At 42.8% G+C, this 14,788-nt stretch overlaps 1 protein-coding gene across 6 annotated transcripts; it reads right to left on the reverse strand.

Moving 5' to 3' along the window:
* Nucleotides 1-723: 723 nt before the first annotated feature.
* Ms4a8 (membrane spanning 4-domains A8) lies at nt 724-14,564 on the reverse strand. Of its 6 annotated transcripts, none has more exons than XM_087574974.1 (7): nt 14,351-14,564; nt 12,837-13,056; nt 9,590-9,712; nt 5,226-5,285; nt 4,279-4,413; nt 1,785-1,915; nt 724-1,205 (listed from the first exon to the last, which is right to left on the reverse strand). In XM_087574974.1, the coding sequence occupies exons 2-7, from the start codon at nt 13,053-13,055 to the stop codon at nt 1,202-1,204; spliced, it is 672 nt and encodes a 223-aa protein (XP_087431100.1). In that variant the 5' UTR covers nt 13,056; nt 14,351-14,564; the 3' UTR covers nt 724-1,201.
* Nucleotides 14,565-14,788: the final 224 nt, after the last annotated feature.

Here is a 14,788-nt window from a genome sequence, read left to right on the forward strand (position 1 = left end):
TTGTTGGGCTATGGGTGGTGTCATATCTGGGATTTCAAGTACCAGCATAGTGTTCAAAAGAGCAGTAGGCTTCTGCTGGAGTTGTGGGCCAGAGGGTATGGAGATGGAGAAGGGATGATGTTGGAAAAACAGCTCCACTAGAAATTTTGACAACTGATATCTCAATATTGCTGATCCATCCCTCCTTGTTGAAAACTGAACCCCCTAACTTATATTTGCTTCCTTATACATGACACCTGAAGCCATACCAACAGACTTTACATGGTCTGTCTTATAGGCTGAATTATTTATATATCCCTAAAAGTCATATATTAAAACTCAGCTTACCAAACTCAATGGTGCCATTGAACAAAGATACCAGCAATTTTAGGGGTTGACCCTCTCTAGGGTCTTCCAAATTCTATGATTCCTTACTATAGCCAGAAGCCCCCACTGCCCTTTAACAGCCCTACTCAAATGCCGCCTCCTCAGCTAGTCTCATGCTTTGTCTTCATTACCTCTTGTTGCATAGAGTGCAACATGAATATGACAGACTCAATCATATCCATCTTTGTGTTTCTCCTGTGTTTTCTTCCTCTGCATTCTGTCCTGAATTAGCAAAAATAAAGGTTTTCCTTCCTCTTTCTTCTCCTCCTCCTCCTCCTTCTGAGGCCAGTAGTTTGCTTATCTGTGAGGTCAGGATCTATGTCATATTTACATATACCACAAATAGAGCCTTGGGCATTTCTGATGCTCAATATGTATTTATTAAATGACTGAATGACTGACAGGGAAGTTCGGATGATGAAATAGCCATTTCTCTATCCCCAAAGCTCCTGTAGGCAGGGGTCACATAAATGTCTGTACACCAAGGCTGCTGTACACCATACAGATGCATGTGTCCTGGTAGGACATCTTTGTTTAAATCCATTTCAATCTCCAATCTTCTTTTAATAGAGATTTTTCCAGGGTGAGTTGAAGCAAGAGTCCACAATTTAGGCCATAAGAAAGACATTTCCCCAAGTTTGTCAGGAAAAGAAGACCCTGGCTCACAGAAGTCTAGGTAAGAGAGGATGTCACTTGGTCTCAACAAAGGATTCTTCTACAATCTTCAGCTTCACTTATCTGGAGTCTCGAATTGCATCGGAATAACTTGGTATTGGGTTGGGTGGTTCTGGGAAGACCACCGTGTTTGTTGCATAGACATTAGGAATGACCACATCTACCTGAAAAACAAGAGCACACAGCAGGAATACTAAGGGTAGATATGTCCTCTAGAGGTTGGTTGCTGGAAACCTACACTCCAGCATGGTGCTGCTGAGGTGATGGAACCTGTAGGAGGTGAGGTCTGGTAGATGGCGAACAGGCTTTGGGTACCACTTTCATAAGTGGATTTATGCTTGACTCAGGGAGAGGGCTAGGTAAGAGGATATTGTAACAAAGCAAGGCCATCCCACATGTCTCAACCTTTCAAAACCAGAGCTCTGTTCCCTTCCTTCTCCTCTGTGTTATAACTCAGGCAGAGAAAGCCACTGCTCAGACCCTGGGGCAATGTTTAGGTACTCCAGTCACTGGAGCTGAGAGGCAGGTAAACCTCTTTATTTTATAAGTTTCCCAGCCTAGTGATAACAACAGAAAGTAGACTGAGGTACCCCAGTAATAAAGACTCATTAAAGACAAACACTGAGACCAATAGATATTGTCCCACTTTCTCCTCTGTAGCTGAAATGAAATCCACAGAGACCCTGTTAGTTTTCCATCAACTTGGAGTATATTACTACCCACAAAGGAGCCCCAGGACTCACATTGTTGTATCGACAGCAGGCCACCTGGCAGCCAAAGTGGGAGGACACACTTGCAATGCTGAGCTCCAAGAGGCAGAAGATGAGCAGTACACAAGAAATAGCCACGCCTGTACTCTGAAATCAGAAGAAATCTGGAGGGCATCAGTGCTGGGCTAGGAGTTTGATGAGACTCTGCAATGGACCATCTGTGTGGCCATGGCAAAGTCTCCCTCCATGAACCTTATGGGGCAAATGTTTCCCAGGTTTTTGTGAGGCTAAAGTATGGGTGGAAAATGGTTATTTTATCATCCATTGCAACACACTTTATGGGAAGGATGTTCACAGGTTAAATGGGTTGTGTGGAGAATACACCTGACCTTGCATATCAACGAAATTAGGTTGGATGTCATGATGAAGAGTTGTTTGAGGAGGCTGACAGGGGCTGGGGCAGGTGAAGGAGGCGAGGAGAGTTTGTGGGGTGAGGATGTGGTCCATGGTCCAAAGCTGCCTATTTATCTCAGGATCACTGTAGTTGATGAGTACAAGATTAGTGCTGAGGCCTAAACTGGTGTGTTTTGTTAGTGTAAAATACACCTGTGTGTCAAATGAAAATATTCCTGACCTTACTATGTCTGAACCAAATGTGGCTCTACCTCTCATCTCTCTCACATCTTCTAAGTCCTACATTAGCAAGAATCCTTCCTCCCTTGGTAGCAGTGTACACATTTCCCCTCCTTTTGTCACAGGCCTATGCGGTGGGTTGCAGCCTCCTTCCTTCCTCCAAAACCTTAAGACCTGCTGTCTATTCTGCTACATGAGCCTGCATTATCCCAAAACTCTCTTCCATGCTTCTGTTTGTCTGTCTGTCTGTCTGTCTGCCTGCCTGCCTGTCTGTCTGTGTAGTAATAACTCTTCCAAGACGCCCTCATCCCCTGAGACCTAGAGCTGATCTCCACTTTAGTGGTTGAAGTCAACAAAGAACCTGGTGCAGAGCCTGTCTCTATAGAACAGACCTCTCTCCCTCAGTCATCATGTCTTTTAATAGTGTATGCTAATTAAAAAATCAAAATCAAAATTAGTTGCATTTTTCAATGTGACAGGAGGAGAATTTGAAATCCTATATGCACCCCATGCTCTATTTCTCTTCCAAGGTGCTGGTTGTAGTACAGGGCGCAGGGACAGCTGTGTTCATTTAGTTACTGTTTTCTGTGGATGCTAAATATCTGCTGTGTGCGACAGGAACTGTATATCCAGTGAAGCCTGAAAGTCCATCTGGCTCTGCAGAAAAAACTTGTTAGGGCCTGGCAATCCTAGCCTCCCCTGTTGAGGGCTTGTTGCAGAGCCTGATCTTGTGTACATCCTGACATTTGCAAGAAAATGAATGCAAGTAGAAGCCATTATGTTAAGAGAAATATGCAGGATTCAGAAAGATGAGTGGTGCATGTTTTCTCTCTTATGTGGAACCTTGATTTGTGTGTGTGTGTGTGTGTGTGTGTGTGTGTGTGTGTGTGTGTGTATTTTGTAAGTCACAACACTAAAAGAGAAATCATGAGAAAGGAGGGAAATGTCTCAAAGGAGGTGGGGGATGGAGAGATGTTTCTGTGGTTGATATCACTGGCTGCTTTTGCTGAAGGCCTGGCTTCAGGTCCCAGCACCCACATGGTGGCTCATAACTATCTGTTTTTAAAGATTTACTTATTCTATATATATGAGTACATATGTTTATATGAGTCCACTGTCACTCTCTTCAGACACACCAGAAGAGGGCACCGGATCCCATTACAGATGGTTGTGAGCCACATGTGGTTGCTGGGAATTGAACTCAGGACCTCTGGAAGAGAAGTCAGTGTTCTTAACCACTGAGCCATCTCTCCAGCTCATAACTATCTGTAACTCCAGTTCCAGGGCATTCATAGGTTTCTTCTGACCTCCATGGGAACCAGGTATACATGTGGAGTACACAGATGTACATGTACACAAACACTTGTATACACAGAATAAAATAAATAAATAAATAAATAAATAAATAAATAATTAAAAATAAAAAAAAGCAAGCAGAAGCTGGGACTAATTTGGGGGGAAGAAAGGGAAGCAATTGGAGGTGAAGGGAGCAGTTGAGAACAGAGGATGACAGGTATGTGTCATGATAAAACTTTGTACAGTAACCTAAAAATATAAACAAGAGAGCTTTCAAAGGAGGGGAAAAGTGGTTTTTGAACCCTGGTCTACATAGCTGTCAGGAAAGCTGAGATGGTGGACGGCTGCCAGTGAATTGGCAACTGGTATTTCTGCATCATCATGTTTGAGTTTTCCAGTGCTACAAGGCACGGAGCTATTTTATAAAGGCAGTAAAAGCTAAGGAAAGGACACCACTGAGGACTTTAAACCCTGCTCTGGTCCCAAGAGCACTTCCTTTTCTTCCAGTGCTAAGTGGGAAGGCTTGGTTGCCAGGCCCTTTCTAGCATGATCTGAACATAGCTCAATAAAGGCAGAGCCTTTGTTTAAGGACACTCACCACGCCGTAGTCATGATAAGGGTAGTAGTCAGGGTAGACATATCCTCCTGAGATACTGATGTCTGTGATGAAGAGAATGATGCCCACTGCAGAACAGATGGCACTGAAGATGTTCAAGCCCACACTGCCGTTCAGCTGGAGGAGACACACAGGGTCATGATGGTAGGGGAAGATGAGTTGAGCTGAGACCTGCAGGTTCAGCAAGCATTCTTTTCCCATTTGTACTGTGTTAAAATAGACCACACACAGTCTTTACCACTGGAACCATTTATAAAAGTTGTAGTTCAGTAGTGTGCAACACTTTATGTACACAGAGCTATGTCAAGATATATTAATCTTCCCTTTCTGGGTATTTTCCAACAGAGCTCATCTAATTGTAGGAACCTTGATCACTAGGAGACAGTTACACTGGGTAACCTGCTCATCAAGAAAGCAGAGCTATTATATTGGTCCATATCTAGGGAAGCACAAAGTACTCTGTCCTTGTCAGTCTTCAGAGTTCAGATTCTGGATTTCTTAATGAAGGGGCTGCTGGGGCCTATACTGGCATCCCAGGAATGACTGGAAGCCTGATTGCTCTACAAGCTATGGACATATTCAGTTCCTTGTTTTGTGTGGTCGGTCCTGGGCTCTGTGGAGCTTAGTTTCTGCTCCTGTGAGGGCCTCCTATGCAAGCTGGTCAGTCCTCTCTCTCTTTCCTCCCATTCTGGCACCTTAAGAGTGGCAGCAGCCTTGTTCTTTCCCTATACGAGGTGTGTGTGTGTGTGTGTGTGTGTGTGTGTGTGTGTGTGTGTGTGTGTGTGTCCTGTATGCAAGAGTTAGCATGCATGAAAGTGTCCTAGGTGTTAGTGGTGCAGAAGTAACAGGAGGATTGTTTGTCAATCCTTTTCCCCACTCTGACACTATGGGTCCCTGGCTGTGACACACAGCCTCAGAATGTGACTTACCAGGCAAGGTGAATTGGGCTGAGTTTCTGCCGCCACTGAGAGAGATCCTGAAATGATAAACTTGTGGGACAAGATTGGGAACTTACCAAGGGTTAGGCAGCAGGGTACCCTTCCTTCCTTAGGAATCTGGTTCTGAGAGTACATCTATTCTCTCACACATAGAGTGACTTATGGAGACCCCAGATCTATAATGGCAGAGAATGTATGTGCTCATTTGCTAAGGGACAGGGCAGGGGTGGGATAATCAGGATTTTAGAATTCACCAGAACAGGTTTGAAATTTTGGTTTGAGACGTAAGTGATATTTGGTGAGTTATGAACTCGTCTAAGCTTTATTTCCTCAGATGAGAAAAGTGAACATTTATATCTTTTTAGACATCATTGTTAAAGCTTATGCCTCACATTTACTGGGCCTTGTTCATAGTAGTCAATTGACGTTAGCTCATTTCCTGCTGTTTGTTTACACATGCTCACCATCTGTTGCTTTCCAGGTTTTATCTCAGCCTTTGTGAGGTGTGGGGCTCTGGAGGGAAGAGGGAAGGAGTGCTGATTCCACTGCTGTGTTCAGAGGAAAGCTCAGCATTGGTCCTTGCCTGCTGCACGGCTGCATGGGTTCTGTTCCATCACTTAGATAATGAACGCAAATCTCTGATACCCAGCATCATGTGAGAGGAGAATTTCTTGCCAATACTGGTGATCTGTAGGCAATGTGGCTGAGGGATCACTTGCCCTTGTTTGCCCAGTGTCCTAGCAGTGGTGGTCTGAGAGAGCATCAGCTAAGATGTTGGGTTCTACTTGAGGTGCTTTAAGAAATGGTTCTGTTGGGGGAAACATTCATACATTTGCTTACCATTCATTGATTTAAAGCACACAATCTTAGTATTTCCAGTATATTAATAGAGTTGTACAATCTAAGTTGAGAACATTTTCCCAGCCTTTAATGTCTGAGCCATCTCTCTAGCCCAGTTGAGAACATTTTCATCATCTTATCCCCAGTAATAATTTTCTTTCCTTCATCCACAAGAAGTATTTTTCTTAAACTTTGAGTAATGGTCCACCTAATAATACTGTAATTTGCTTTATAAAGATGGAGAAAATCTGTATGCCATTTTCTTCAGCCATGTAGCCCCTAGTAAGATGCCATGCTCCAGCAAATACCTCCTCATCCATGCTCATACAAGAAGCCATTATTAAACTAAGTGGGTCAAAAAATAACTACCATGAAAGTAAGAGATGAACTACTGGGGGAAAGGAGGGTCAGGAGGAGTGAGAAGAGGAATAAAAGAGGGCAATGGAGGTAAGTGTGATCATAACATATGTAAAAATTTAAAAATGAAGTCAATTTAAAAATATGGACAGGATGAGGCTTATGGGTTTTAAATAACTCACTCAAGATCACCAAGCAAGGGTCAAAGCTCTTGAGGTCAAACCCAGGTAACTTAGCTTCAGGCTCAATGTCTTAGCTTCCCTGTCTTCCTCCTTGGGGCAGATGCATTACTATCTACAATGTGAACTTATCTGAGTTGCTTCCCTTCCAAGAAAAATGTCTTTCTTTTTTTTTTTTGTCAGTGGAGAAACAAGTTCCAGTTTCACAGATATTCCTTTATAGAGATGTGCTAGGGAGGAAGGAAGGGAAGAAAGTTGAATTTTCATGTTTTTTTTTGTTAGTCCCCTGGAGGTGTCAAAGAAGGTGCACCTTTGTTCTGAAGGAGGGCATTTGTAATTGTTAGGAATTGGAAAGATGGAGTTAAGAAAGTGACAAAGACCAACAGCAAACAAAAACAAGAGACCAGAAGTCATAATGGAGAAGGTTGTGAGCTAAAGGCCCCCCCACCCCCCCAGGGCACTTGAAATGTCAGGCACTTCCTGGTTCTAGCAAACTCTAAGAGGAATCTAAGGTGACACAGTAAACTAGTGAGAAGGGAATGACATTATGAGATGTTTCAACACAGGTCTAATCTCTAGAGAGTTGTGGGGGTGGAGGGGGATTGAGTTCCAAGTCTAGGGCAGTTCAGAGTCTAAGGAAATTGTAGCCTGGGACTATGAGTCATGGGTCAGAACAAGTTATTTGAAGGATACATCCTTATGATACTGCATGCTGGTGAGGCTGCAGTATGGCAGTGTGCTAGTCCATTTTATTATTACTGTATGGGAGAGGCTGGCATTGCTTGACTTCTTAGGTTATCCTGGAGTTTGGATAATTATGGGAAACCTTGTATTTGAATCACAGGGAGGTGAGGGAAAAACAAAAAAAGAGAGGAAGTTGGTTGGAGGGGGTCAGAGCAGGGTGTGTGTGTGTGTGTGTGTGTGTGTGTGTGTGTGTGTGTGTGTGTGTTGGGGAGGTACCAGGAAAAGGATGAGAGAGTCCAAAGGCAATAAACCAGCATGGTGGAAGAACTGTAGGATTTTTGTAGAGTCACAGATCACCTTGAGAATCTAAAGAAAGCCATGGACCTTTTCAGAAAACTAATGCTTAGCTATCGTGCTAGATATTCCACCAAAATGGCCTCTTACTCTTGAGCCACAAACTCTACTGACTATTGAGGAAAAATGTTTTTGGAGCTCAGTCTTCCATGTTTCTGTTGTACAATGCCTGAAAGCCTAGCCTCAGTATTGTTCTTTCTCTCTCTCTCTCTCTCCCCTTCCTTTCTTTCTTCCTTCATTCCTCCCTCCCTCTCTTTCTTTCCTTCCTTCCTTCCTTTCCTTCTGTCCTTTCTTTCTTTCTTTCTTTCTTTCTGTTTTTTTTTTTTTTTTTTTTTTGAGTTAGGGTTTCTCTTTGTTACCATGGAACCGGCTCTGGAGACCAGGCTGGCCTCAAACTCTCAAGCCACCACTGCATGGCTGGTATAGTTTTCTTTGTGAGTGAAATGTTTCTGGGTTGAACCTAGAAGAAATACCTTGGTCTTTGGTGGCTTCAGCCTTGTAGGGCTATAGCTTGATCTGTCATCATCGGTTTCATATTTTCAAAGATCTAACCCCAGAACCTCGGAGTGTAACTGTAGACAGGGTTTTATTATGTAGCTCTGGTTAGCATGGAGATCACTATATAGAACAGCCTGGTCTTGAACTCATAGAGGTCCTGCTTCTGCCTCCAGAGTGCTGGAGTTGTGTGTTCTATTATGCCCAATCATTAGCGTTCTTTTTTTTTTTTTTTGGAGCTGGGGACCCAACCTAGGGCCTTGCGCTTGTTAGGCGCTCTACCACTGAGTTAAATCCCCAACCCCTCATTAGCATTCTTATGAGTGGAGGTTAGCAATAAACATGACTTGACTAGAAATTATCATGTTAAATGAAGTAACTCAAAACCTAAAAGGTGAATACCACATGATTTCTCTCAGAGGTAGATTGTGGTGTGTGTAAGTGCATGTGTGTGTGTGTGCGTGTGTGTGTGTGCGTGCGTGTGTGTGTGTGTGTGTGTGTGTGTTGTGAGTCATGAGAAGAGATCATAAGGTTGATGATAAATGAGAGTGGCAGAATACATGCGACACGAAAGCAGAAGTGTGATGGGTTGTAAACCTGACATTGCCTAGACCATGTGGGAAGACAGTCTCAATGAGGGATTATTTACATTTGTTTGTCCTGGGGGAGGATTATCTTAACTAAGTTAATTGATATGGGGAGCAAAAAGTCACTGTGGGGCAGCACCATTCCTTACACAGGGAATCCTGACTGTGGAAGAGCTGAGAAATTGAGTTGAGCACAAGCAAGTGAGCACACATGCATTCATTTCTCTCTGCTCTTGACGATGGCTATGACATGACGAGCCATTCCAAGTTCCCACTACCTTGACTTCTCTGCAATAAAGGGCTGAAGCCTGCAATTGTAAACCAAAACAAATCCCTTTTTCTCTTTTGTTCTTTTGGCAGAGTATTTTATTACAGCAACAGAGATAAAACTAAAACAGTGAGGTACTGAGGGAAGGAAGGCGTCAAAATGGGAGGGAAGCTGGAGAACAAGGGAAGAGAGAAGGCACATAAGAACAAAAAAGACTGAAAGTGCAACAATAAACCCATTATTTTGTATGCTAACTTAAAACAACAACAACAACAACAACAACAACAACAACAACAACAACAACAAGATTGAGACATGAGGTAGGCACAAATACAAAGGGAAGATACCAGGGGAAGATGGCTGGCTGAGAGGTAAGAGAGACCTCAGTGGTGACTACCAGTTGCCCTGCTGGTCTTGGACTTCTGGCCTTCAGAACTGGGAGATAGCACATTTCCACAGTCGGGAGCTGTCCATCCTATAACACTTTGTCCGTCCCAACCCCATTCTCCAACTAAGCCATTTGGGCAAGCACCTCCAGATTCCCAAGCAGTTTGGCAAAGTTGCTCAGAGCGTCAGACTGGAGATACTCACCCAGATGCCTCCCCAGAAGGGGAAACCTCCATAGAGGGAGACAGGTGTATAGAGGCTGAAGAGGTTGGTGATCATGATGGAGCCCAGGCCGATGTGCACCAGGCCAATCAGGATCTGGATGGCCTGTCAGGAGAGCCACAAGCTGAAATCTTTACCTCTGAGCCCTGATCTTGCCTTTTCTTTGTATCTCCTTTATATTCTAATACCCATTTGGTTTCCCTGTCTAAAAGATAATGTGAGAAACAATAAAACTAAAATTTAAGTCATCCTCACTCCCCGACAGAAAGCATTCATTTTGGCATAACCTTCTATTATTTTTCTTTTTTTTTTCTTTTTTTTTTTTTTTTGGTTCTTTTTTTCGGAGCTGGGGACCGAACCCAGGGCCTTGCGCTTCCTAGGCAAGCGCTCTGCCACTGAGCTAAATCCCCAACCCCTATTATTTTTCTAACATGTATTTTTGGTAACAAAGAAATGGTATCTCTGCACATTAGCATATTCTTGGGATGTTAAATTGTGAGCGTGTGAGAGAGCGTGCGTCTTTATCAGTCATTCTCCATCTTATCTTTTTCTGAGACAGGCACTCTCACCAAACCTGCAGTTCACCAATTGACTAACATGGGTGGGCAGCAATCTTCAAGGGTCCTCTTGTCTCTGCCTCCCGAGGTATTATAGGCTCGCACTGTTGTACCTGGCTTTTACATGATTATCTGGGATCTGAATTCAGGTCCTTACATCAACATGGCAAGTACGTTGCTACCTTACCCACTTCCCTACTCACTAGCTGTCTTTTAAAATATTCTCTAAGGGTTTCCTAAAGGCTCTGGGGAAAGTTAAAACACTGATGTTGGACAGGTAAGGTGACCTCTAGGTTTTTAAATTATACACAGCCTTGTGTTCAGCATCCTTGTATGTAATTATTTTGCCTGCATCTTTTCCTTGCCTCATAGATTCAATTTTATCTTTCTTCACTCTTTAGAAATTCATGTATTAATGTTCTAGTCTCTCTGAATATGACCTTATATGAATATAGGTATATTGCTGATGTCAGGAGTCAAGATGACTCATATTGTGTTAGATAGGGTGATCCGCAATCCAATATTACCAATATCATTACAAAAAAAGTCATGAAAATCCAGGATTCTGAATCTAAGGTCTATCTCAAAAACCATCATAAAACATAACAGCCATCGGAGAACTATAGTGGTATTGCAGCAAGCCAAGGCATTGCTAGAAATTGGGAGAAAGATCTGGAAGAGATCATTCTTTCAGGCCTTCAGAGGGAGTATGACCTTGACAGACTTTGAACTTAGTTATCTATTACCCATAACTGAGAGGCAATGCGTTTCTGTTGCTCTTGACCATCAGTTCATGGAACTTTGTTTTAGCAGCCGTATGAAGCTAATATAGATACAGCTCTCTCTCTCTCTCTCTCTCTCTCTCTCTCTCTCTCTCTCTCTCTCTCTCTCTCTCTCTCTGTATATGTGTGTGTGTGTTTCCTGCAGACATGGTATAAAAAGCATATATTATTTTCTTAAGTTCATTCTAAAAGTATATTAATAACTACCTTGGAGTAAGACCCAATCATCACACAACCATTTCCACAACATTCTGTTTGTTATAAGTATAACACAGTGGCTTGACCAATGTGCTGTCACCTTGACACAGCCTATAATCATGTGGGAAGACAGTATTAATAAGGAAGTGTCTGGATTAGGTTAGATGGTGGGAATGCCTGAGGGGGATTGTCTCCATCACTGATTCCTGTAGGAAGACCTAGATCATTGTGGGCATCATTATTACCTAGACAGCAATCCTGAACTATATAGGATAGAAGAAAGCCAGATGAGAGCAAGAAGACCCTGTATATGTGTTTGTTTTCCTCTGCTCTTGACCGAGAATGTGATGTAACTTGCTACAAATTCCTGTTTTGACTTTCTTGCTAACCTGGAACTTTAAGTAAAACCAACTTCTTCCTTCCACCTGTTGCTTTTCCTCAGAGTATTTTCCACAGCAACAGAAACAAAACTACAGTAGATCAGTTTCCTCCATCCTTCAGTGTCTACAAGTCATGCTGCACCAATAAATATAGGCCCCACATTTCCTGTGCATACTGGTATATTTGGAGGATAAAGTCTCAGAAACAAACCATTGGGTACATATATCTCTATCTATCTATCTATCTATCTATCTATCTATCTATCTATCTATCTATCTATCTATCTATCTACCTACCTACCTACCTACCTACCTACCTACCTACCTACCTACCTACCTACCTTTTTAGACTCCCCACAAGCAAGATTAGAGCATGAGAACATAGGCAGTCTGGATTAGAATCACTGCCTGTCATTCATGGGCTGTGCAATGAAATGGGGTCCTTTGTGCTCTTCAGGTCAGCTTTTCAGGCATTGCTGATTGTCTAGCTGCTTCCCTCCGTTTTTGCTTTGATTCAGTAATCCTGGACTTCTTGACACCTTTCGGAAACTTTGTCTTTGTTGGACTTTCTTTCTTCCTAAGACATAGGAAGCAAATGCTTAGAAGCAAAAGGTACTGCATCCAAAAATACTTTTTTGGCTGCTTTTTAAAAAAATTACTCTTTGTCCCTAAATTCCCAAATCAGAAGCTATAAGGCCATACACGGAGGCTCCTTATAAGGAAGAGATTTTCAACAGACTTGGGTTTGACTAAGCCAGCCCCACCTGTTTCGTTTGAAATTTCTTTTCTTTCTTTTTAAAATGTATGTACGTATGTATGTGTACATGTATATGTATTTATAAATGTGTGTATGTTCGTGCACAGGTATGGGTGTGTGGTTCCTTAGGCACTGTGTATCTTGTGTGTGTGTGTGTGTGTGTGTGTGTGTGTGTGTGTATGTGTACATGTATGATGAGGCCAACATCTACCTTGGTTATCATTCTCCAGGAACCCTTTACATTTTTTTTTGAGTCAGGGTCTCTCACCAGCCTGGAACTTCCCAAGTAAGCTAGGCTGGGCAGGCAGAGAGCTGTAGAATCTACCTGTCTTTAACTTCCTGGGTCTGGGATTACAAGTTTGCATTGCCACAGTTTATGTAAGGTGGGCCCTGGGGAGGGCACTCAGCTTGCTAGCAGTGAACTAAACACTTTACTCACAGAACCATTCTATTCCCTGGCCCCTTATTTGGAATTTCTAGTAGTCTGCCTCGAGCCCCTGTTTCCCTCTGTCTGCAGCATGTGGTCTCTGGCTCACGCAGTGGATTCTTACTTACCCCTAGGACTTGGCCCTTTTTCAAGACTCTCTGGGCAGGTGGTTCAGTCATGGCTGGCACCAAACCAGGTAGGTTACCAGGAATCACATGGACTTGAGGCTGGTTGCTGGGATAAAGAGGCACCTGAGGCATGGTTCCTGGGACCACAGGATAACTGTTGTGGGGTGCCACCACATATACAGAATTGGCCACGGGGCCCTGTGAAGTAACTGTATTCATGCTGATGAAAAAAATAATGGAATCACTCATCATTTATATACTTGTGTTTACATTTTAAAAAAAAAAAACTTCAAAAGGCTGGGGAGATAACTCAGTCAGTAGCCACTTGCTCAACAAACATTAGGATATGACTTTGGATCCCCAGCACCTTTTGTAAAAGGCCAAGTGTAGGGCCAGTGAGACGACTCAGCAGGTAAAATCACTTCTGCCTGGTGACTTGAGTTTGGACCCTGAAACTCACATGGTGGAAAGAGAGAACCGATTCACAAAATTTGTTCTCTAATATCCAAGAACATTTAATGGCACTTGTGTAGCCATACACATTAAGTAAATAAAATACATTAACAATAATCAATAATAATACAAACAAGTCTATTGTTATTGTCTTTATTGCCAAGTGCACCTGTGGGGCAGGAGAGATGGGGGGAGGAAGACCTGTGGTCTCCATATACATGTATGTACACATGCATGCACACACACACACACACACACACACACACACACACACACACACACACACACGCTCAGGACATTTGTCTGGGCAATTCAACCCCATATACTTGTTAACCCCATCTTAGAGACAATGTTAACCTTCCATTACAGGGCTTGTTGAGAATGTCAGGCAACCAATGCTTTACAAATGCCTTTCTTTCAGTTTTAACCTGTCCCATTGATGAAAAAAGTAAAGCCCAGAGAGGTTAGGTACTACCGGAAGACAGGTTGTGCTTTTTCCTTCTTTGCATGTCTCCTGTTTTGATCCTGTTTTGCATAACATTGAAATTATCTGATTCCAGAGTACCACAAGTAAAAAGACTCTTGGGAAACATTGAGCTCAATTCTCTTAGATTTTGGAAAAGGAAACAGTGTGAGAGTAGTGTTGACTACATATTTCATACTAGTGTCATATATATATATATATATTAGAAAAATGGAGGTCATTGCATTCAAGGGAACTCTATTGTCAGTATTGTGCGTGCGTGTGTGTGTGCATGTGTGTGTCTTTCATGTCACAGACTTGGAGGTCAGAGGATAGCTGGTGGAAGTTGATTTTATCCTTCCATCCTGTGGGTCCCAGCATTAACCCATACCCAGTGAGTTTGTATGCCTTTAAAAGTTCCACTCTGTTTTTGGAACAAACACAGTAATATGAGCACAATACACCCTTCCAATGTTTTTCATCCGGCACACCTTTCTACCTTCTTTCATCCACTTACATTCCCCACGTCTCATTTGACACAAACCCATTATCTCCATTTCTCAGCAATTCATACAAACACTTGATCATGTACACTCACCTTACTGTGCCTGGTTGCCAAGTAAGTCTCTCTTGCTCCTGTTCCCAGTCTCTGCTGTAGAAGATTTATTTTCTGAGAGAGAATGACTGCGCCCTGTGCAGTTGGGTGGTTCATTTAGAATGATCCAAAGTCCTCTCCACTTCTTTCCTGGGTAAGGCCTTGGGTCAGAAGCTGCTCAGAGCTTCCACACCCACATTTGCTTCCTGTTTTAGTCACGAAACCAATTAAATACAGTTCAATTTGTCAAGGGTTTTAAGGTGCCTGAATGGAGAGATGAGGTTGTGCTGGGTACTCTAGGAGACAAAAGAATGACTTGGACGTTTGGGGCTGGATGTACTGAGCTAAAATAGAGGACAGGTTGACTCAGTTTCACAGCAAAGAGATAAATAATCTCAGGAGAACACAGAAAGAAATGATTGGAGCTGGAGTGCTTAGATA

This window comes from Rattus norvegicus, chromosome 1, assembly GCF_021556685.1.
Source record: "Rattus norvegicus strain SHRSP/BbbUtx chromosome 1, alternate assembly SHRSP_T2T, whole genome shotgun sequence".
NCBI lineage: Eukaryota > Metazoa > Chordata > Mammalia > Rodentia > Muridae > Rattus > Rattus norvegicus.

Excerpts from the sequence above, each read along its gene's own strand:
- Ms4a8 (XM_087574960.1), bottom strand. The coding sequence starts at position 13,055 with ATGAATACAGTTACTTCACAGGGCCCCGTGGCCAATTCTGTATATGTG. Across the intron at positions 9,713-12,836 it reads AAAAGGGCCAAGTCCTAGGG|GCCATCCAGATCCTGATTGG; the intron begins GTAAGTAAGAAT and ends CTCTCCTGACAG. Across the intron at positions 1,206-1,784 it reads CCTGCTGTCGATACAACAAT|GTAGATGTGGTCATTCCTAA; the intron begins GTGAGTCCTGGG and ends CTTGTTTTTCAG.